General features: G+C 44.2%; 1 protein-coding gene across 2 annotated transcripts in view; it reads left to right on the top strand.

Annotated features, from left to right (window-relative positions):
- The first annotated feature begins 1,547 nt into the window (after window positions 1–1,547).
- hivep1 (HIVEP zinc finger 1) overlaps window positions 1,548–25,054 on the top strand; it is a 51,374-nt gene continuing 27,867 nt past the window's right edge. Inside the window, exons 1-2 of one of the 2 annotated variants that reach the window (XM_068333426.1) lie at window positions 1,548–1,701; window positions 3,998–4,126. In XM_068333426.1, the coding sequence (XP_068189527.1) occupies window positions 4,087–4,126 (40 nt within the window). In that variant the 5' untranslated portion in view covers window positions 1,548–1,701; window positions 3,998–4,086. Of the gene's footprint in view, window positions 1,702–1,790; window positions 1,919–3,997; window positions 4,127–25,054 lie in introns of those variants that run through there. The other variant, XM_068333427.1, reaches the window with a different exon arrangement.

Raw genomic sequence — 25,054 nt, 5'->3', positions numbered from 1 at the left:
CTTCGTCGCACAGTCTCCCTTATGCAAAGCTTTGGCACGAAACCACTGAGCCACGGAAGGAGATCTCTAATGGCTGCTTCTGTTGAAGATCAGGCAAGATATGATAATGCTTCGCACTGGCCAATAAACACCATGCAGCGTTTCCAGAGATGTCGCCGTTGTGACAAGCGCACTACCTATGCTTGTGAGAAATGCAAGGCACCACTACACATTGAGTGGTTCAAGATGTATCATGGACTGCAGAGTGAAAAGGCGCTATTCTTGAAAACATGTTATTAATGGCTACCCCCCCCCTTTTTTAAGTCAATATAACCCCTGCTTGAAAGTTGAAAGCTTGAAAATATTTTGTTGTCTTTTGTTGGTGTTAATGTTGCGCTAAATTGATGTTGCACTAATTGATGTTAAAAGTTGCACTAAAGTGTTGAAATATCTGGATGAGTGTTTTCTTATTTTGTCTTTTGGTGCTTTTGCTGTTTTGGTTTAGGGGTGGGGTGGGGGGAGTGTGGGCAGCCGTTTAGGTTTCTGTAGGGTGACTTTATTTACTACTGTATACACTCTTTAACCCTTTAAGCGCTGGAGTTTTTTCAAGAAAATATAAAATTTCAATATCATGATTTCAAAAGGTTATAATTTGAAAGTGATTTGAGATAAAGGTATACTGTAAATGAAAAACATGTTCAGTATGAAAGCCAGGGTTTCCCTTTGGGTTTTTGACAAAATGGCTCCTTGAACAATTTAGTTTAATTAGCCCTGCTGTAGGATGACTAATTTATTATGCATACTTTGAATGGTTGTACAACACATTATCCCACCGGTCACAATTGTGACCAATAATAAAACACACCTTTTCACCTACTTTTCCATGAAAATTTCAAAAAAGCATGATTGATTATTTCAAAGGGTTACTAATGACACATGATTTGGATATTTTTATGTCTGAAAAAAATTGGGAATAAATGGGATTTATGTTACCTTTTTGTTGTGCTTTCACTCTAGTATTTTTGTAATTTTCAACATTTAAAACGTGGAGTTTTTCTCAACACAAAAAAACCAACAACATAAAACCAACAACAAATAAAAACGGAACATTTCTAATAGTGGTTGTAATTTTTTTTTCTTGAGACGAGTATATGAACACGTCTACTGGTGTTAATCTATTTGGGGGTTTTTTGTGTTTAAATCTCCCCCCGCGGGTACCGGTCTAAAGAAGCCCGCTGGCGAGTCCCTGCAGCGGGACTGAGAAAGGGAAAGCCCGGTCGGTAGTGGCGGAGGGGTACAACGTGACCTGACAACAAGGAACCTCCGGGAAAACCGTCAGTCCTAAACTATGTGCGGCGGAGAGGGTGGGTGGGGCTCCTTCGAGGGAGTTCACGACCAGCGACTCCTCGCTGCTCCACTAGGAAGGAGTCGTCACAAAACGCGACCGTCAGAGGTGGAGGAGGCGTGGCCCAGTGAATACGTGTTCACGCGAGGGTGAAGCGCTGGCTTCGGTGTCAGAATGAACGGTCGGCGACGCTGCGTTCGTCGGGATACCCCCGCTGCTTGGAGAGGACACTCCATGTCTGAGAGGCGGAGACGGGACCCCCGTTGACGTCAGTGGGCCTGTCGGTTTCCTGCAATAGAAAGTGAGAGAGAAGGTGAAGCGAGAAACAGAGCCGTACCCCTCCTCTTTACACAATTAGGTGTTACAACGCTGCACCTGTGAGTATCAATAAATTAACTGTGGGTGTGCTTGATTTGCTTCTCTGCGTGTTTTTGTACATACAGCCAGACATACAGCGGGGTTCTGTCACTCTGCTATAGGTCGCTGTCGGTAGCGCAGCCGGAGAGTCGGACATGCTGTTTTCTGTGTGTCTCGTCCGGTTTTAGCCAGCACTGAACTTTGACGGTTCTTCTGACTTTGATGTCGTGGGGACAGGTGAGCTTTTGTGGCTTTAGTGTTTCCCCCCCCCCGTCACCTAACCGCTCTCCGAGGAGGCAACGTGAGATATGTGGTAATTCTGCGCGCCGCGCTCGTTGCTACTCTTTTTTGTGTGCACCGTGGGTGAGCTTGAGGCTGTTCCTGACACCCGGAGCGTGTTTCCCGGCTGTGCTGGTGTTGTGGGAAAGCGGGCATGTGTGGAGGCAGGTCGGGATTTGTTGGACAAGGAGGAAGTGTCCCATCCCGAGCGCCGTTGCGGAGACGGTGAGGGGTTTTCCCTGGCTCCTCCCTCACATCCAGGGGTGTTCACGTGTTGCTACAGGCGCAAAACGCGCTATTCCCGTGCGTTGTGTTTGCGTACTTGAGTCCACGCATTTAAATCCCACTCATTTCCGCCCGTCCATCGTTCCTTATAACGATTGCGCCAAAATAGCCAGGGACCTTTATTGTCCTCTAATGTGGATTTAAAAAATGCATCTTATCCCTATTATATTATTCTCTGATAACCTTATTAATTATATGACACGCGTTTAGACACCGTCAATACGTGGCTACGTGTGCGTCTCCGCACTGCTGTCCTCATTCTCCGTGGGGCTATCTGAGCCTCAGGTGAGCGCATCCATCACCTTGTCCACCTGCACGTTTCCATTCCGACCCCGACGCGGTCGGGACGCAGACAGTACGTCCCCTCCCTCAGTCACTGACATGTGGAATGTTTTGATCGTGGCAGTATCGGGGTGTTTCCTCATAGTTGTGTGCACGCACACGCACACGCACAGAGAGGCACGTACTCGGGCTGACAGCCACCAATAGAGGAAGATGACTCTCTCCTCATCACCCATCGACGTCGAACCTGCACCGAATCCACGCCGCGCATCCTCCCCTGACGGATCGATGTGAGCTGCTGCGCGTCGTGTTTCTCCCGTGTCACCTGGATGTGTGTGTGTGTGTGTTTTGCGATCGGGAGCACACAGTGTCTGTACCGACATCCACCTTGAGATGATGTCATTGCTCTAGCGCCACATGCATCAACTGTATGGAGACAGAAATCATCATCCAGTTGTAGTAAGTGTTATGTAATATTGGTGGGGGGGGGGGGGGGGGCAAAGCAGTGCTGCTCTCTGCAACATGCATTACTGTGACAGGATGGAAGTGTCGGGGGGGGCACGGTGGAGATGATGCAAGGGGAAGCAAAATTAGAGATGATTTTGATCAGATGGGAATCTATGATTTTGTGATTTTTCTGTCAATGCAGAGGTGAGTGTGTCCTCTTTGTGTTTTTTTTTTCATGCATGGCACAAAGCTGTTGCAGCTCTGTGGGTCTGACATCTTGCTAACATTTTAACTTCCAACACCCACATTATAGTCTCGTTTTGCTGTTGCAAACCACATTTTGCATGAAACCTGTAGCAAACCTCCGATTCATCATGGTGTGAAAGGGCAGCAAAAGCCATCAGAAGATGATTCAGGCTCATCAATGATCTGAGTTCTGCAGTGACTGAACTTCAGAGGATTTCTCTTAATGTGTGATGACCACCCAGCCGCCCTGAGCGGCTGGGTGGTCATCACAGTTTTGGGGTTTGGCATCACTCATCATCTGCGTTGACATTCATCAGAGTGACGAACATGTGGTGTCTGCCAGCCTCTGACATGTCGTCCAGATGTTTCCTGTGAGCAGGAGAACATCCTCCACCTCTCTTTCTCATTTGAGGTCAGAGCTGCAGGTAGCGGCTGCTGCAGAGGTTATATTGATATGGGGGGCAACTCATTCCCACCTCTGCCTGACAGAAGTCAGTTGCTGCATTGCTTTTTAATTCAGAGGAGTTCAGAGAGGAGCAGGCTGTAATGAAAAGTCCAGCGGCGGCATCTCTTTGAGGAATGAACTCAGTCGGTGTCTGTCCAGGACCTGCAGACAGCTGCCAAGAGAGAGGAGAGGAATCCACGCCACAGGGCAGCCGACGACCTTATTTATCTGGTGTGACTTCATTTCGTCCTCATTCTGACTGGACGTGTGTGTGTGTGTGTGTATGTGTGTGTGTGTGTGTGTGTGTGTGTGTGTGTGTGTGATGTCAGCAGATGTACCCAGACTGTGGCTCAGGAGTCAACTTTTCCAAAGCTAGAATCCACTTCTCCCAAGATGCACCTGTGAGCTGAGGTGGGAAAAGATGCCGCGGACCAAACAGAACAACCCGAAGAATTTAAAAGGTGAGTGTGCGTTAAACTTCCACGTGATGCATTCATTGTCAGCTGGTAAAATGGTTGAATTAGATGCAAGTCTAAACATGGATGAAATGAATCATGACACATGGTTGGCAGCAGATGTGTTGTGTGGCCTAAAATAGTTTGATTATTTCCCTCCTACTCATCCTGAAACACAATCAGGCGCTCGCTCTCCTGCGTTTCTCACAGTGGTGGGTGATTTTTGCCTGAATGTGAAGGATTGTTCAGTTACAGCAGAGGTTTCTGATCTACTGTAAGTCTTTCTAAGCTGTATTTCAGGACAGGAAAGTTCTCACGTCAGGAGAAACCTCCAGTTTCTTAAAGGTAAACCTCTAGAAGACGATCAGAGCTGTTTTAACAAGACAGAAATGTGATTTATTAATCCAATTTCTTCACTTGGTTGCTTCGGTCCTCCACCTTTGTTTTACTATGATCTTTCTACGTTATTACCAAACTATTTCCCCATCACTTAAGTTGATTGTGTTGCCAGTTTGTTTAATCCCTCATGTTTCTTTTAATACATAAAAATGTGGGCTGTTTCTTGGACCACAAATTAGAAGTCATTACTTTTAAATCCAGACTTTGTGGAGACTGTCCGTTGTGAAACAAGCTTTCTTTAATTGAACTACACTTGGATTTTATGGCTTGCTTCTTTTTTTTTTTCAGAATTCCACATGTGCACATTTTTATGGTAGAAGGGCAACAATATCTCTCAGGCGACGTTACGTACTGTAACGTTATATCACAGCCAGTATGTCAGCCAGCCGAGTTCTGATATTCACCACGTTGCAGTTGAAAGAAGAGTCTTCAGAAACATGTAGAGAAGTGACTCTGCTTGTCACAGAACAGACAGAAGGTTCCATGCAGGTATGGCTGTCATCAGCCCGTCGGATGTTGTGTAAGTGTTAGTCGACTGACTTTTAGGCTCTAATCCGGCTACTTGGTGTCACTGCAGTAAACAACTTCAGTGTCTGCTGCGGCGTTTCTCCCAGTCATGGTTTTAATCACAGCATAAAACAAATCGTTCAGCCACCAAATTGATCCATCGTGAGGTGTTAATCACATGAAGCCCATCATGCAGCAGGAGTCTGTGGCTGCATCCCATTGTGGGGAATGAATGAGAAAGAAGGCTTTTGTGACACGAGTCCTCCTGATGCGGCGGAAAACATCAGCAGAAAAATGACACAAACATTGCATGTGGAAGATAATAGGGCTGACAGCAGACTGAGGCTGCAGCATCCCTCTCTGTTAATTCGGAACACCAATTGGCTTGAAGGATTTCGTGTTATGTCGAGAACTGACAGATTTACGTGTCAACAGACGTTTGCAGTTCACAGATCTATGAATTTGCAGCGTTACATGCTGGGTGTGAAAATGTGCATCACTGCCATTCCTCAGCAGTCGATCCTCTCAGCAGATTTCCTCATGTCTGTGAGCAGTCAGCCAGAGTCCCTCTGTTTATTTATCATATAAACACTAATTGTGCTCTTTTTTTTTTATTTCATTGAGCTTATTTTTGCCAAACAACATAAATTATTTAGTTTTCGAATGCTGCGCTACACCGGCCAACAGAGGACGGTAGAAACGGCAGCCAAACGATACTTGATTCTATTTTTAATGGTGACTGTTCCCTTGTTTCTCTCGGTGCAGACACAGAAGCAGCAGCTGCTGCAGCGTTGTTGTTTTTTTGTTTGTCTTTTACTGAGGGTTAAAGCTCTGGATGCGAAAACAGAATATTTGATAGTAATTTAATCGAAACGGAAAGATCTTAATTTAAGGGCAGGTTTAAAGACCTTGGCAATGGGGCATTTGTACAATGAATAAATATGCGTTATGACTCACATTTAAAAAATGTTTTTTTTTAGTGTAACGACTGATTTGAGTGGTTCTAATTTGCTAAAGAAATCGCCTTAAGCTTAGTGCTGCTGCTAGAGCCTCATGGCTTTTTCCTTTTTTTTTTTACACTATCACTGAGGCATTCATTTATGAGAAGCAACTCGCTCCCTTCCCTCCTGGCGATATGTTGTGGGGAGTACCCAGTTTACTTCATCATCGTCTGACAACGTGTTGAGACATTTGTTTGGATTCTTATTTTGCCTCCTGACCTAGTTCATCATGTCCCTTCCTGGGTCTGTAAGGTTTCCCTTCATCAAACAGGAAATGATAATTACAGGGCATGCTATCACATGCTTACACTCTGGTGTGGAGAATGTCTTCCTGGGAATGTCTCACATTCGCCTCGATTAATCACATAATAATCAGTGTCCCAAGACTAGATTAAAAACAATCCAAAAATTTCTTTTCTTAGTAATTTATTAATAACTTTAGGTCAGAGGCTATGTGGTATTTACTTCAGTGGAGTTTGGGTTGCATAATGAGAAGCTTCAACTCTTCTCTGTCTCAGAGCTTTGGTGGCGGTCTGAATCTGGTCCAACAGAAACCACACAAACCCTTTTGCCAGAGTTAATCTCAAATCCGACTTCACACACTTTGCCCTGTCAGGAGACACAAAGCAGGAATTGTTGTGACTCGATCCCCAACCAGCTGCTTCACTGACATGTGTCAGGTGGATTCTAAGGCCTGTAGGAGGGTTAGCATACCGCCAGTAGAAGGTGGTCGATTTGTTTGTTGGGATATGCAGAAACTACTGGACACCTTTCCCAGTTTAATGGTGATGTTCTGGCTGCATTACATAAACTACTGTAAATTGATTCTTATCATGTTTCCTTTCTCTTAATTTGAAGGCTTCAGGTTTGTGAGCAGTTGGTTTCTGTTCAATTGTTTTTTGAGATGAATTTATGTTATTCCATAGGCTATGGGCAAATAACAAAACAAACCTGGTAAACACACAAAGCAATAAATGGAGACAAGAACACTAATTTGACATCTGAGAATCACTTACTGCTATATAGCTGTGGGATTACATAAGTATTAAACAAAGTAATATCATGGGTTTTAGTTGGAATCAAATAATCAATTTTATCAACAGCTAATTATTGTATCTGTAAAATGTCAGACAAACACACAGCCTTTTTTAGAACCTTCCAGAGCCCAAGGGCACAGATCTAAATAAAGCAGCAAATGTGACATTTGAAAAAAAGCTTGAACTAAAGAGCTTTTCTCCTTTAAATAATATGAGGGTTCCAAAAAATCAGATGAAAGCTGAGTAGTCCGAATATTGGTTTATTTAACACAACTCATAACGTTGCACAGAACAAAATGGAGTTACTTCGAACTGACTGTTTTTCTGTGACTGATAGTAAACCCACACATGCAGTAAACAGAACAAAAAGAAGAAACATCCGCTGTTTTAAGCTGCGCTCTGTTGTTTTCTGAATTTCTTTGCTATACATGGAAACAAAAATAAGTTCTTTGCTTTCTGAATCCACCAACTTTAATTATTTTTTGTTAGCATTTTTGCAGCAGATCTGATTCTGACTCTGTCAATGGCTTCTCCTGTGTGTGTTTGTACCGACAGGAATGAACCTATGACGCAGTTTGTGGGCAACGGTGAAGGAAGTTAGGACCGCCCCCCCTCCCCCCATACACACACACACACAGACAGAGACACACACGCACTAGTTTCTGTCTTTGTTTACTTTTCTCAAACAGCTGGTCTCTTAGCAGCTCTGGCGGGATCTGCAGCGGCTTCTCCTTCAGACAGACCCTCTCTCTGTGGACATCAGCAGAAATATACATACTACTCACTGCTGCCAGGAAAACAGTGAAGTCATGAGATGTTAAGATTTTTTTTCACATGTAAAGCACAAATTTTGGAGAGCCTCTGGTCGGGGTTGGGGGTGGGGGGGGCTCTGTCTCTGCTGGTTACAGGTGATGTGGTTCTGTCGATTTCTCAGGCCCGTGATCTTCAGCAGGCGCTGGACCAGTTTGCAGTGGGGTGTGAAGCTGTTGGCATCGGAGCCAGCATTTTCAAATCTGAGGCTGTGGTTCTCGCTCAGAAACGGGTTTGCTGCTCCACTCGGTGCCTCAGTCCAAGGAGTTTGAGAATCTGGTTCACTCTTGATGTGAAGTTTGGTGCAAAATCAGCAACAGTGTGGGCATGGATTCAGACCACTGTGGTGTTGAGGGAGCGCAAAGCTCCTTACTCACCAGAGTTTATGGGCCAACCCTCGCTGATGGTCATGAACTCTGGGTTGTGACTGAAAGAATCACAGTTCCGAAATGATCCTCTGACTCGATGGCTATACTCATCCTGGGAGTGAGGGTGAGGACATCCTAAGAGAACCGAGAATACAGCCACAAGGCCTCAATATTTAAACGGCACACTTGAGGTGGTTCTGGCACCTGACTAGGATTCCTTCTAGGCGCCATTCATAGGAGGTCTTCCCATGTAAGTACAACTGGGTGGAGAATCCAGAACTCACTGGAGGGATTACGAATCTTATCTGGCCTGGGAACGGCTCGGGTTCCCCGGAGATCAGCCAGCACATGCTGGTGAGTGTTTCCATGTGGTAACCTGTACTGTAGGACCTGCCTATAATTGAACTTTATTGGAGTATTGAGTGCAAATTGGCTAAAAATATGCTGCATCTCATCAAACTGCATATACACAAATGTGTAAAATCTTGAATTGTGCTCAGTGAAACACATCTGCCAAGACCCATCACTTCCCTTTAATCAAACCATATCAAAAATGAAACTCCCAGCACTGGTGAAAAAAACTCCATCTTGTAGTGTTAAGCAAAGAAATCTGCAAATCCCTGATCCACCCTTTTGTCAACATTCACACCAGCAGTTACTGGGTCTGTTCTGGCTAAAGACCTGTCCGTTATCTGGCAGCCTTATTGGTCCCGGGCCGCTATGCTGCTTTATGGCCATTAATGAGAGATATATTAATTTTCTTACATTTGGTTACCTAGAGTTTGAGGATATCTTTGAGAGACGTCCACGTTCGCAAAATGATTGTAGGTGGGATAAATGATATCTGAGCAAAAGTAAAGCATGAAAAACTTAATCCACTCTGTTGGCGACATCAATGAATGTATTAAGACAATTGGCCTTAGAATTAGTGAAATCTTACTAACTGTTGCTCCAGCGGTGTGTAGCCAACCCATATATGGACTCAATTTGTCTTATTTTTTTCATTTTTTGTGTAGGAACACCAGATCTAAAAGTAGTCTTACGGATCTCAACATAAATTGTTCAAGAAATGGAATTAGACGTAATGAATCTATTCTGAAATGGAACATGTGACTTTCTGGAAGATATCTACTCAGGAAAATGCCACCTCCATCTTACTAACAAATCCTTCAAGAGGATCGTTGTCATCTCTAACTATTCAAGTACCTCACATTCACATGTCAGAAACCACCAGACATTAGCATTAATGGTCATGTCTGTTAACCAGATGCTCTGCTATAGGCAGCATATTAGTAATATCTTTCATAAAGTTGGCTTGTGTTTGGGTGGAAAATTAGTTGGTGTTGAAAGATTGGTGCTAATGTGTTGCTTCGGCACAGCAGTTATAAAAGATGTAGTAAATGAACAAAATCATCTCCCCTTTAAATTCCAATGATGTCACTGTTGCGCACCCTGCTGTAGGATGTGTGGCTAAATGCGATGGAAATATGTGACCCAAAGTTAAATCCCACTGATTGAGAAATGGTTGCCATTCATTAACCTTTCTTTCAATGTGCACTGAGCTGCGTTCGCTCTCTCTCTGTAGGCGTAGCTTTAGTGTTTTCATCCAGACGGCCGTCAGTGGCTGCAGGATGGCTGTGCGGCGTTTTGGTTTTTCTCTTGCCCCTAGATGTGCCCCTGAAAATGCCCAGACTTGTCAGCAACCTCTGTGTTTATAGAACTGACTCCGCATTCCTTTTGTCTTATAAAAGGTCCCTCACTCAAGAGCCTGACTGGTTTGGTCTCCTGCCTTAGTTGAGAACATGCTGTGTGATAAATGGTGAACAACTGCAGTGAAAAGGAGGTTCATTTAACAAGGTGGAAAGTGTTTACCCAGTAAAGTCAAACCAGGGAGATGTAGATGGACTTCAGCATCCGTCACTGTGCTGCTGAGGATGTTTATGTGCAGGAAAAAGGTCTTCTGTGCTTTATTTATCTGGTGCCTATTAAGCTTAAGAAGAGTAAAGTCTTAGGGTGGGGGATGAATTTAGTTTAAAGCAGGTGCAAACTTACTCAGCAGTCCAGTTGAAGGGATGGAGACAGATTTCTTCGTCACCTCATGTTGTTTCTCGTCACTAATATTCAACAAACCAACAGCAGAAATTTCCCGTTAATGATCAACTATGCATCTTGTTCTCCTTTCAGTTTTTCCCTTCAGGGGTCACCACAGCGAATCAGTTGCCTCCATCTAACCCTGTCTTCTGCATCCTCCTCTCTCACACCAACTACCTTCATGTCCTCTTTCACTACATCTATAAACCTCTTCATTGGTCTTCTTCCAGGCCTCCTGCCTGGCAGTCCAAAACTCAGTATCCTTCTACCAATATACAGTATTCACTATTTCTCCTCTGAACATGTCCAAACCATCTCAGTCTGGCCTCTCTGACTTTATCTCCAAAACCTCTAACATGTTCTGTCCCTCTGATGTACTCATTCCTGATCCTATCCTTCCTGGTCACTCCCAAAGAGAACCTCAGCATCTTCATCTCTGCTATCTCCACCTCTGCCTCCTGTCTTTTCCTCAGTGACAGTCTCTAGACCAAACAACGTCGCTGGTCTCAAATCAGTTTTGTACACCTTTCCTTTCATTTTAGCTGAAACTCTTCTATCACACATCACACCTGACACTTTCCTCCACCCGTTCCATCCAGCCTGTACACACTTCTTCACCTCTTTTCCACACTCTCCATTGCTCTGGACTGTTGACCCTAAGTGCTTAAAATCCTCCACCTTCTTGATCTCTTCTCCCTGTAACCTCACTCTTCCACTTGGGTTCCTCTCATTCACACACATGTACTCTGTCTTACTGCGGCTAACCTTCATTCCTCTCCTTTCCAGGACAAACCTCCACCTCTCCAGCTTCTCCTCCACTTGTTCCCTGCTCTTACTACAGATCACAATGCCATCTGCAAACATCATAGTCCATGGAGATTCCTGTCTAACCTCATATGTCAGCCTGTCCATCACCATAGCGAACAAAAAATGGCTCAGCGCTGATCCCTGATGCAGTCCCACCACCACCTTGAACTCCTCTGTCACACCTACCACACACCTCACCACTGTCTTACAGTCCTCATACATGTCCTGCACTGCTCTAACATACTTCTCTGCCACAGTGCATCTGACCGTGGTTAAATACCGGCACTAATCAGAGTCACACGCTAACCCAGAGATGACCCACAACTGGGATGTTTGTTGGTTTAGCTGTAGCGTGAGCTGTGTGTTCTGTCCTCGGCTGCCCCTATTTTGAGAAGCTGGCATCGTTTAACCTTCTGAAATATCTTCCACTAAAGGTCGGAGAGGTACATAATGCCTCCTCCATCAAGCCCTTCATAAACCTTTTATTCTGACTGTCAGCCCGGGGTCAGTGTCTCCTGCATACCACACCACGGCTTCAGCATCCATTAACTTGAAGTAGAAAACAGACTGTAAATCATGAGCCCGTCTGATCTGTAATTATAAGAATTGAAGAAAACCTCCCTGTGTTGCCGTGTGACTCGGCGTGTCTGTACGTCAGTCCGTCCTGGTTTCAAACAAATCTAAGGACTTCAAAAAAGGGTGGCTGTGGTTCTTGGGGGCAGAGAGGTGGTCAGTCAGTCACGAGGTCGCGTTCAGTCTACAGGTGGAAATGTCATTGATGTGCAGACGGCACCTTGCATGGTGGCCTCTGCCACCCGTGTGTGAATGGGTGAATGCTGAAATACACTGGACCAGGAGAAAAGGACACAAATACATTCCAGGCCCATTTTTATCCTGAGTTTGGACGCGTCTGCTGGGACTTCAGAAACACAGAAAGATGAACAAGTTGAGAATCAGAGATTATTGTCTCTCGCTGTACTTGTAGTACTGGAGTGGATCGGTTTTTATACTTTAAATCCATTACAGTCAATACAATTTAGTATTTTTTACACCATTTAGTTTGTTTAATAACTTGGCTGCTGTGTAGATTTTTTATTAATGATAAAAGATATAAGCAACAATATATAACGTTAAATTTGAAGAGTTGTGTGTAAAATATGCTGTTACATAAATTAAATGTAACGTCATAACTTTTAGCCACGACATTATAGTAATACTTGCACATTAATCCATCAGACTATGATCAACCATAGTCCAATAATAGAATAATGATAATAAAGAACCTCAATGCACAATGACTGCTGATGGTTAAACTCTTATATTTTAGTATTTTTACTTAACATTTGAAACTACCTTTGTGTTTTTGACTCTAGTATGGTACCACTTACCTTTTTCCATCACTGACTTTTTGTGCTTTGATTTCACGATAGTTAGCCTAGCGTGCTAGCTCCAAAAACACATCAGCTTTTGACACCGAAAAAAACCAGCGTTAAACTGCTGTTTGAATTGTCTTAAACATGATAGTTGCCAGTGTCTCATTGTAGTTCAGATTTCTGCATGAAAAGGAACATTCTATTTGCCTTTTAAATGTTTGTAAGATTACAGTCACAGCGTGCTGTGCTGTTTAGACTGTTAAGTAGTTTGCTTATGTAAAACGCACCGAGGTGCAGAGAAAGGGTTAAGGTGCAGGCCTGAGCGAATGGATTTTTACGTGTTGTGTCATGCACAGGCAGCCAAACCAGTGTTTCCTTACGGTCCATTCAAATTACAGTGTGCAATGCTGAGAGATTGACACAAAGGGAACTTCTCTCCCAGAGGAGGGAATAAACTTGGTTTTTAGCAACAGTAACTACAACAAGACAGGCTGAAACTAGTTCAGGGATGTCTGTTTAACTTGGTGCTAACCTCAGAGCCGCTTTCACTCCGACAGAGGCAGAGCTGCAATAGGGAGGGACGAGGCTTTCTGACCATCTTTTGTGTGAATGAAACTGAATATGTCAACTGCTCATTTTGCTGTCCTGAAATCTGGGTTAATGTTTATTCCTTTTTGTAATGGTGGAATAAAAGCATATGCTCTAGTCCCCTTTCACTGTGTGCTAGTTTTTTATGGTAGGCTCGCTGACTCACACTTTGTGCAAATTTATTTATTTTTTTTATTTGGCATTTGTGGATATGTATTTTTGCTATTTTGTTTGAACTCTTAATTGTGAGGTGTACGCCACAAACATATTTTTGATTGGGCGTTCTGCTAAGTGGAGGGCAGTCGCTCTGTGACACATCATCCCTCAGGGAAACACTGTGGTGGGAAGAGAGGAACACCTCAGAACATCTGGATGTGAGGAAACCAATTTGTGAGCCGAGATGGCAGATAGTTCACAGAATAATTTACTTTAATTTGTTTTACATTCTGGTTAAAGTCGGTTGCTGAACAGCCAAACATTTAGAATGTGCTCTGTCTAAAAGGGCCTGCATTTAAATTGTAATTCTGGGTACACTTTCTATGGAGACTACATCAAACATTCCTGTAAGGGTGTATTCCTAGTGAATTATAATGCATTTATAAAGCTTTGTGACTGCAACCATCAGCATACATAAAGCATTCTAATACACTGAATTATTTTGCTGCAACATATACAATTCTTATTATTACTAATTAGCCGTTCACACCTCAGCAGTCAATCACTCAGTCAGAAAGGAATCATATAATCCTCATGCCCATGTAACAATAAATTATCATCAGGCACTGAAGTAGTTATGTTTCCCAGCATTTAATACAATGTATGCAAGGATTATTATATAATAAACAATGGTACATCGAGTTAAAGTAAAATTTGTGGACAAATATAGCATGAAGGGTTGTTTTCAGGTGTGAACATGGTGCCCCTCTGGTTTGGCAATCCTTCAAGTTTTCTAATCCTAACCCTAAGTCTTAGACACTACAGAGGGAAGTTAATTCAATATCTTGGAGCATCTCATGTCGAAATATTTCTGTAAAAACATTCCTACGTGCTTCAGGTCATGAAGGCCCTCATTAAGGCAAGTACAGCATGGTCACCTTGGGCTGTTTCCTGTATGAGGAAGTAGTCACATGACTAAATGGCTAGAGTCACATGATGGGCCACATTCCACAGAAGAATGATTGGTATTTAACTATTTGTCATTGCAGACATGCAAAATTGCAGACTGACTCATCTTTCAAACCCTATGGTCTCCAGAGACTTCATGCTGGTCTGTCAGTGAAGGGCGGAGTCTCATGTTCAGACGGTCTCTAAAGTTTGCTTCATGCCTGGGTGGCTCTTTAAATATGTTTGTGTCACTGAGGCTCATTCTGTTACTGAGCAACCAAGGAACCTGTCCTGAGAATGGCAGAGCCCTCTGTGGAGTTCAACCAAACTACACATACTGCACATCAATCCTGATCTGTGGTTATGCCTTTTTAATATTTTGATTTACAGGTCTTCAGGTCTTATGGGAAGACGATTCTAAGGCGACTTTGATGGAAGCTCATCTTCTCCGTAGCACAGAACTAGAGCGTTACCCCCTGAGCACGGCAGTGACAGCCCTCTGGATAGGAGTTAATATGGTATTGAACTTTTGGCTGGAATTTAAGATCAAACCTCCAGCTGAACTTCTACCTTAGTTTGAAGCTGACTGGTTGTATTTTTGCCTCCACTCGGTGCACATCTGCCATCTAAAAATGTCTTCCCCAGCAGAACTATCTTCCGTACAGGTCTTCCTCTTCGTGGCTGAACTAAGTGTTCTCTTTCTAATCAGATTGGCCCTCTCCCTCTGTAGCTTATCAAATCCTTCTTTCTACACAGTTACTAGTAGAGTTGTTGAATCTTGTAGAACTCTTGTATATTGTCCAATAACTTCTAGAGTTAAATTAAGGACATCTTTGTATTTAGATTTGAGTGCCTTTTGTACCCAAAGATGCAAATTTTCCTATTTGTAGTCCTCTGATATTATTTTTCTGTCTTCTAGTAGGATGATAAAGTTACCATATGCAGTTCTTATCAGAGCTGTGTCTGAAAATATTTTTTTTTATTTCGCTCCAGATCCATTAATGTTCTCCAAACTACACACATGACTAGAAGTTGAATTCTGAGTATGTTATAGCCTCAGTTTAGCTTATCTTCCTGTCACCACATCTAAAACCACTTCTCATCTGAGCTGCGAAAGTCACTTTCTGGTGTGTGTGTGTGTGTGTGTGTGTGTGTGTGTGTGTGTGTGTGTGTGTGTGTGTGTGTGTGTGTCTTCATCTTGTGTCTGCAACAACACCCAATCAGTGAAATTTTTGTGCTTTAACTTTTCAAACTGAAGCATTAGTGAAAGCCTCAGGCGACTCAAGCTAAATTGGAACTAACGAACGGTGACCTTCTACTCGTTAGGTGTATGTTCACTCTCTCTCACACACACACACACACACGTACATTTTTCCCTCCACAGGTGAGCTTTTGCTGCCTGTGGAGCCACTTCCTCGAAACTTGGTTGAGCAGCATTGATGTTGGCAACTCGGAAAGGTGAACGTCTGAACGGGAACGTTGAGGGGGAAAAAACAGGGTTGGGGCCGGCAGGATTCGTCTGTGCTTGCGTCAGCACCGAGACCTAGAATAGTGGAAGAAATTCTCCCTGCGGTGGAGACGCAGGACCGATGCCGGGGCTGGATGTCACATTATTTGGAGATGTGCTCATGACACATGGAGGAGGCGTAGAGCTCCTATGTGCAGTGAGGATATATGTCATCTGCAGAGAAAAACCCCAACAAACCTGCTCCTGTTAGACGTTGGCTGCTCATTCCCATAGGGTCCTTTTTATGATTGCAGGGAAAATGTGACGTGAGTTAAGCTGCTCCACTTGGACGAAAAAAAAATTAAATAAAAACAAAAAAAGCTTTGGATAAACTGTTGAAATTTAAAAAAAAAGAAAAGAAAAGCTAGAGCTGCCAGCCGGAACCCCTTAAAAAGGTTGTTGTGTGGGGGCGCTTGTGTGTGTGTGTGTGTTATGAGTGTATGTGTGTGTCTGTGTCTGTGCACGGTGCTGGCATTGCTTAATGGTTTGCACACGCAAAGCCCAATGTAGCGGTTGCCAGGGAAACAGGGCAGCATGAGTCTCAGCTTGCAGGTGCTGTTCCTTGTGTCCGACTGCTGGAACCTCCTATGAATGTGGAAGGAGGGGACCAAAGGGGGGGGGGGGGTAAGGATGGAGACAGAAAAGAATTGTGGGAGGAGAGGCTCAGAGAGAACTGGTCAAATAAGAGCTGATAGAGGTGCACAGTGAACTAGGAGGGACTAGGAAAGTTGGGATGATGTTGTCATAACTACACCGGCATGAATGGAGATGAGGTAAACCCAGGTTTAAGGTGCATGAGACATGGGTTGGTGGCGGGAAGGGGGGGCATACACCACACAGATCTGATATGTTCATCTGATGCTTCAGTAGACGGATGAGCCACATATAAATCAGACAGGAACTTAATGAAGCTGCATAAGAACATTAGCGTCTGTGACGTGCATGTCTAAATGGCATCAGCAGCTCAATGAGGCCGTCGCTGTTACGACTTCATGTCTGAAACTCAGCCCAGATCTGGCCAATGAGCTTTGTTGGAGAAGCGGGTGGAGGTCAGTAAACATTTGGGGGGTGGGGAGGGGGATCTCCGTCTTTGCACGAGGAGCCCAGGGGAACATTCCTGCGCTCCGTTGTGAATCCCCCCCCGATCTGCTCGTCATCCTTTTTCCAGTCCTGTCCAGTCGCATCACGCATTGATTCATCTGACTCTGACCAGCTGTATGTATGTTTATGAACGCTGCTATTAATGCTCATGGGCACGCATTGCTGCAGCAGCATTGTGCTTCATAATTAATTCAATATTGGCATCTGCATTCTGCTCAGGGACATCAACCCCCTGTTTTTTCCTCACTGATTAAACACATTATGCTAACTTTAAAGTCATGAATTACATTAACGTCTCGTGCTATCAGTCTAGTCAGCCTTCTGGGGACCGGGTCTGTGAATCGGAAAAGGGGAGGGGGGGGGGGGTCATCTGCAGAGGTTAGCTGTGTGGTAAGGTCATCGGGTCGTTGAGTTGTCTTTATCAACAGTGACGTTGTTGCACTGCGTGAGTCGTTTGCCATTGTCGCTGCAGCTTTCTGGCCAATCAGAGCGAGGCTCTCAGGGAACATCTGATTGTGATGAGGCAACATGGGAATTCAGGCTGGTGTTTTTGCTCACAAGTGACAAACTAAACTGACCCCCCTTTCCCCACGTCAGAAGGTGACCTTTGAACAAACGACTGTGCTGTGTTTAGAATGGTGGCATCACCAAGCCTTGATGCTCTTCCATCTCTGACTCCATACCCCCCCAAAACACCTGATGATGTGTGCAGAATGAAGGGAGCTATGAGGAGACATTTTTAGTTTGTGTGTTTAAGCAGCTCAACAAGCATTTAGCCGTTCGTCAGCTGTGAGGGGTCTTCATGGATGCAGGAAATAGTCTCTGAAACATTTTGTCTGCTTTTTACAACAGTATTTGTGAGAGTGGGTGTTGGTGGGTTTTTCAAAACTAGCTAAACAAAACTAGCTCTTTCCCCCTATGTCTACCCTTTATTCTCAGCTAAGCTATCCCCAATATGAACGCAGATCAGTATTCAACCAACAATTTTCAAGTGTTGCTTCAAATATTTCACGAGACAACTTGATGCTAATGTTAGAGAGCCTCCATGTTTTCTATCCTGTGGGTCAGCAAAGGGTTAAGGTGCAGTTTGTCTGTGTGAAAACTATGTTGATTTGTATTACAGTATTTTCCGCACCATAAGGCGCACCTACAAGTCTTTAATTTTCTCAAAAACCGACAGTGCGCCTTATAGTCCAGTGGGTCTTATTTGTGAAAAAAGTTTTGAAATAGGCCTTTCATTGAAATTGCACCTTATAATCAGGTGTACCTTATAATCCAGTGTGTCTTATATATGAAAAAGGTTTAAAATAAGTCATTCATTGAAGGTGCGCCTTATAGTCCAGTGCGCCTTTTAGTACGGAAAACACTGTAGTTGTTTTACCTCCTAAAGTAAAAGAAAAAGAAAATAAACAGCTCAAATAGATAACAAAGAAAAACCTGACAATCAGAAAATTCTCACATTTAATAATCTGGATATTGAAATCAATACACCATCATCTGAACAACATCTGATAAATTATGACTAATTGATTAAACTACTTTAGTAATGCAAACAGAGACAAATAAACAGCGCCGGTTTTATTTACCAAAAGAGCCTAAATTTGTCAAATGGCATTGGGAAAAGCAGTGGTGGCGTTCAGTAAGTTTGTCCCCTTTCAAAGGAGTTAATGAATCATCTAATTTAATAATCAATACACAGGATGAATGTGACTTTGCATGGAGGATGCTCATGAGTTGCGTCTGGTCTGGCCTGACTTACATGTCCTGGTAACGTTCGCAGAGACGACGCTGGCTTTGGAGGAAAGCAGGACGCTTAATGAAGCTGAAAGAGAAATAACTCTGGACTCTGGGCTTTTCACAGGAAGAGTCAGATCCTTCCCATGTCATCCAGCAGGTTCCTCTTGTGGGACCACCGCCTCAGTTCATGTCGAACATTCATTCATAAACTGGCTTTGTGTTTTGAGTTCCTCCTCGCTGCCCGCCGTCAGGAGGAAACATGTCACTTCATCTGTGTGGTTTGAGCCTTTCCTTGGTATTGCCAGAGAGAAAATACAGAGGAGTGGGCGGTAGTGTGTGTTGTGTCCTACTAGTGTGGGGGGTGGTGGGGGGGATTGAGAGGGGGGGTAGGTTGTCCTTCGCTGCCCAGACTTGTTGGACTCAACAGGTCAATGGTGAAAGATTGAAAGCTCCCAAATTAGTGTGAGTCATCTGGGAGGTTGAGAGGTCATGTCAATATTTTAAAGACATACACACAGCTGAGGGCCGATACTGTAAATAAACACACACTTTTTTTAGACTGAAGTCAAGAGGCTGTTTCAGGACTGGAGACGGCAGTGACAGACGACAGATAGGTGTGGAAGCTGCTTCTTGTCCAATCAACACCAGTTCAAACAAACCCAGCAGAAGTAAATTTCATTTTTGCATAACATTCACGGATGTGATGTTACTTATTTTTTCTGCACACAATGCAAAAATAATGATGCAATACAGATATCCAGCGGTGATTGCAGGATTCCTAGTAAAGTCAGGGACTAGAGTCGCGGTCATGACTCAGTTATTGAAAAATGTTTGACTGTCTGGACAAACGCAGAGATAAACATCCCTTTAATTCAATCGAGCCTCATCCGAAGCAACACTCACAGACCTGGAACCATGATTTAAGGATTTGTAGCAACTGAACATTTATATCTGGTGGATATGCACTCACTCATCACACACCACACCAGCTCCCCAAATCCGCCCAATTGTTTTCCTCCTGAGTCCTGAGCATCAAATAAAAAGTCACAAATCTTTAATGAATGTTTAGAAAATGATCTTTATCTAAATTTTAACGGAGTCTATTCAAGTTCATCTGTTGTAATTTCTGCATAATCCTACTGACACACCAAAAAGACAAATGAACACAGGTTAAAACGTAATCTCCTTGGTGGAAACAAAAATGTAAATGACAAAAAAATAGAAAAAAAACAACAACAACTTTTGACCACTTTAAATCTACGGACTGTAGTTAAACTCAGCCTAAACCAGGGAGCGTTTGGTTTTGCTGCAGGATTTTAGTTTGATCTGTAGCTGCTCTAGAATCAGTTGTAGCATAAACCTCACTTTAACCTGAATTCTCCATCTGAAACTGGTAATCCACTCATTTTCTGCAGCTTGTCCAGACCCAGGGTCCAGACCCACTGATGTGATTGTTTTATCTGGCTGAAGATGTGACACAGTGAAGTGATTCTATGCCACATTGTTCCTACAGATTCTTCTTTTGAAGAATTACTGAATTCTTTGAATCCATCAGCCGTTTAAAAAGGTTCAAAGGTCTTGGATGTAAGTTGGTGAAGCCTGCAAAAAATCCCCATCATCTAAAACCTGTATGATGGGGGAAACTCTGCGGGGTCGGGATCTTTCATTGAGCCCCCTATCAGGCGGTCACGTCACACCGGCTATCATTTTGTTTGACCTCAATAATAGCATTTTTTTTTTTCTAAATGGAAAAAGCTGTTCAGCCGTTCCGCTGCAGCAGCAGACACGGTGTTTGTGCGAGCAGAAGACAAAGATAAATGCGTCGGAAAAAGAGTAGAGGAGTGTGCGGAACAGAAAATGAAAAGCGGGCAAAGCAGTGGTTGGGGATGGTGAAGGAGAAGATGGAAGGGCGCCAGGGTAAAGGGTGAGAAAGAGGGAGAAAGAGAAGGATGTCAGGTTAGGAGAGGGATTAGTCCAAAAGAGGGTTAATTGGGAGGCTGTGAAAATGAGACTGAGGAGGAGGAGGAAGGGGTGCCCTCCTGCTGGCATGGCTTCATCCTCTTGCGTAACACGGCCCATCTTTTCCTTTAGTTGCTGTTGCCACGGCGGTGGGGGGTTGGAGCTCCCCGTGGCTCTCTCGGGTTGGGTGGGAGACTCTGAGGAATTTTGAGCTGCGACAATCCTCAACACCCCCCCCCCTCCAAACCCCCAACAGTCATCGCTGGGGAGAAAGGGGCGATCGTCGCCGTGAAGCCAGCTTCAAATAAAAAAAATGACCAGACCTCTGCCGTGTGGGACTGTCTGTGAGGACCGGCAGGATGTGAGTCAGCTCAGGTGTGCCCGTAAAATGAAACCCCAGTCGTTGTTTATAAGCCAGGCTTTATTTTCTATGTTTCCTGGCATGACTCACGGAGTCTCAGCTGTGTGTGTGTGTGCGTGTGCAGGTGTTTTCACGAGTCATAGCGCGAGTGTTGTCCTCAGTCCAGCAGGTGACGGTACATGTCCTCACCTGTAGCTCTGGTATCAGTACAGGAAGACCTGCGACAGTCAGACCAGACCTGAACCTGTGTCATCTCCCCAAATGTTGAACCATCGGTGAATTAAAAGTCTTGAGTGTCGGATCTTCAGTCGTTCCAGCCTGGATTAGTGGGACACCTCCTCGATGGAACCGACACGTCCACGTCGGCGGGGACCTCGGGAGTCCTGATCCCTTCAGTCAACGGGGAGCGGAGAAAGTCAATAGTTTTCAGAGGGAGTAGCTGTGTTATTTTCCTCTTTTCGGGGTCGAACCACATCCTGACTCCAGCTCCGCATTTGACACATGAGCTCCCACCGTGATATCGATCTCCTCAGCAAATAAGCACATTTCCCAAAAATTTTAAGCGCTTCCTTTGGTAATTCAAACCGCCGGTCAGACTTCCCTCAGCCTCTTAGCAGTGATTACTTGAAGCCTTTCTCTAGTTGTGATTTAATTTTTACATGAATCATCTGTGTAATCTGGGCTCAAAGCAGTGGTTTGATACCATCAAGGAAACGGTGATTAAAAGTCATCAGTCAGACCAGGTCCAGACATCTGTCCCACAGCCGCTCCCAGTCACATCTGTGTGTTTACTGTCGGTCAGATTTCTACAGACTTGTCTCTTCTGTGTTGTGAACTGTTTTTTGTTTCAGGTTTTTAATCATTAAAATGCAACAAATTGGAGTCGAATAATCCTGAGAAGAATCTTAAATCAGGCATGTCGCACTGATCCGGATGGTGTTCTGTTCGCATCCCAGCCGCGCTCTCGCCCGACAGACGGGATCAATGCGCAGAACGGAGAGACGAGTATTTATAGCCCCTGTGAGGGTGTGTGAGGTTGTGCGCCACAAGTAGGTTAGCTGCTAATCTGTTGTTGACAGTGCGTTTCTGAGCGACTCACAGATGAATTAGAAGACCTGTGCTGGTCTGAGAGCCTCCATCCTGGTTTTTGGTTTTGTTTTTTTAAAGAGAGCATTTCTGCTCAGGGAGACCAGCGCTCAGGCAAGACAGGGAGGGCTTTCCCTGAGTCCGAGAAGGGATTTAAAAAAGAAAAAAAAAAAAAGAGAGAGAGAGAGAGAGAGAGAGAGAGAGAGAGAGAGAGAGAGAGAGAGAGAGAGAGAGAGAGAGAGAGAGAGAGAGAGAGAGAGAGAGAGAGAGAGAGAGAGAGAGAGAGAGAGAGAGAGAGAGAGAGAGAGAGAGAGAGAGAGAGAGAGAGAGAGAGAGAGAGAGAGAGCACAAAGGCAGGAGGAGGGAGGAGGAAGAAGTGTGGTTGATACACTGAGAGACGCTGGAGAAGCCAGGCAGAAGTGAGAAGTGAAAAGCTCAACACACACACACACACACACAGCTGTGTGTCGGTGTGTGAGGACAGACTGACAGACGGCGGACAAACGCTCGGCTTCCCCTTCTCTCTCTCAGCTGAAGCATTTCAGTTTGCTCCTTCTGTTTGTTTTTTTTTGGGGGGGGGACCGAGGGAGGCGAGGGAATTCCAGTGGTTATTGGTCGGGAAAGTGTGTGTGAGTCAGGAATGTCAGGTGTCCTGAGCGTCTGACTCCAGGTGGGAACCAGCAGCCTCTCCCTGCGAACAGGTACGGAGCTTCACTTCTACCCCTCACCACAGCCTTTTGTTTCTCTCTTTATCTTTAGCTCATTTTCCTTCTCTGATGTCATTCTTTCATTTCCCATAAATTTTTCTGGCCTCAGCTGTGTTTTGTGCTGCTTTTACAACCGCTGTCCTGTTGCGATGGGAACAAGCCACTTAAGTTGATCATAACTTTTACTTTTTGATTAGCGGTAAATACAGTCTGCCAAGTCTGACAATAACATAGGGACTCCTACTGCTCAAGGTGACATGCTCAGATTGCTTTGTCTTCAACCAGTTGAGAAAAACACATTGTGCTTGTTTTTTACGCACACACACACACACACACACACACACACACACACACACACACACACACACACACACACACACACACACACACACCTCCATGAATTCCAAGATGAGCAAAAAACAACAACCCCAAAACCCAAGGAAACGGTTCCATTTGAAAAAGCTGGAACCGTGAAATGTTTTGCTTGAGAAAATGGTAATCGGAATAGCAGATTATCTGTTAATCATTTAATCATTTTCAAAATCTGCTTCTTATTTTAGTGTGAATTCAACCAAACTGAGCTGAACGTCTCTGTTGACACACAAGCATTCGATTCCAAATATACTTCCTCTTTCCATCTGCATGGTGTCTTTACTTCCCCCCGTCCACACACCAGAGTCAGTCTGGGGTAGAGTGGGGGTTCAATGTCTACTGCGCCTCATGACCTCTCGCGGCCGCCGCTGACGCTCCGGTGCTGGTCGGCGGCGGCAGGCTGACGTGCAGCAGGAGAAGCAGGACGAGATAAGCCTGAGCTGACGCTGTTATGCAACAGTTTGGTCCAGAGATAGAGCAGAACTTACAACCCGTGTGACTACTTCTTCTTCCACGCACTGTGAGATCATCTCACGCATTTAGCTCCCCCCCTCCCTCCCTCATCCACTCTTCCAAGTAAAAATAGATGTGCTTATTAATAATGATATTATTAGTGTAGGAAACACTGTGAGGTCAGTTTGGATCACCGTTTCATGCACTCCTGACTGTATTTGCGAACATCCTCCTTTGCTAATGGCTTTTCCCTTCTCGTAATTTCATTATGCTTATTTAAATGCATCATCTTCTTAGCGCTCCTGGAAACATCCACCTCACCGGCAGCAGCCGCAGGTAATCCTTTTGGTGTTCCCTGGATTTCCTGTTTGCTTCATTTACTCTGGTGTTTTCCATTCGCTGGATATATAATTAGTGAAGCTCCAGAAAAAAAAAGAAATAGGAACCAAATCACAATATTTACACAAGAGATGCATTTGGAATAATTACCTCTGGCTTCCTTCTTTTTTGCAACAGGCAAATCATCAGGGTCCACGTCTGTGGACTGTTTTTAAACTGTGATGTAACTGAAACAGGAGAGAGGAGTGGGCAGCGGCAGCAGCGGGGAGGCAGGGAGGGTGAAAATGGAAAATGGTGGGTAAAGGGGATGGTGGTGGTGGTGAGGAGGAGGATGGAAAGAGGCAGAAGGAGGGAAAGGACAGGAGGACAAAGGTGGCAACGTTGAGGGAATGTCGCGTTGCTCGTGCTCGGTGTGGTTTACCTCCTGCCTGCCGCTGACGGCGGAGGGAACAGCGTGGGGGTGGCAACAGCATCACAGAGGATGAAGCATCCACTGTATCCATCATCGGCAACTGAAAGGTCAAACGCTGCTTTTCCTGCTCCATGAGGAGCGTCGTCCCACTCCTCATCCCGCAGAGGGGCCATTTGAAACACGGTTCATAAAGTGTGGTGGTAAATTTGAGAGTTTACAGTTTTTGGCTCATTTTGCATTCACATAAATGAAATATCTTCAGGTTCAGGACAAAATCTGCTGCACCTCATCAAATTTCAGGTTATTAATTCTAAGGATTGTAGCATCCAGCGGATTAATCAGTGGGTAATACAGAGGTACCTCTACTTACGAAATTAATTGGTTCTGGAAGAAATTACGTAAGTAGAAAATTACATAATTAGAGATGCGTTTTCCATGCAAATGCCCTAATCCGTTCCAAGCCCACAAAAATCCCGACATAAATGTTTTATAAAGCATAAAAATGCATCCAAACATGTAACAAATACATGTTACGACTAGATTATTACACAATAAATGAGAGTTGTGCATAACGTAAAAAAATAATAGAGTAAACAATAGTAATGATGGTCATTTACCTTTAACAGCTGTCCCCATTGATTTTTGCCCTCAGAGTGAATTCAAGTCCTCCTTTTGAACTTCTCCAACCACCCACGCAATGTCTTAAACTCCTTAAACTTCCTTTTGTTTTAATAACGTGTCGATTGTAGATTTTTGGCCACATCTGGAGAGATCAGCCAAACGCATCCCTTTCTCATGCTTTTTCTATTATCTCT

Source organism: Antennarius striatus, chromosome 14, assembly GCF_040054535.1.
Source record: "Antennarius striatus isolate MH-2024 chromosome 14, ASM4005453v1, whole genome shotgun sequence".
NCBI classification, from domain to species: domain Eukaryota; kingdom Metazoa; phylum Chordata; class Actinopteri; order Lophiiformes; family Antennariidae; genus Antennarius; species Antennarius striatus.
Note: the sequence above shows the minus strand (reverse complement) of the source record. Positions and strands in the feature narration are given on the sequence as shown.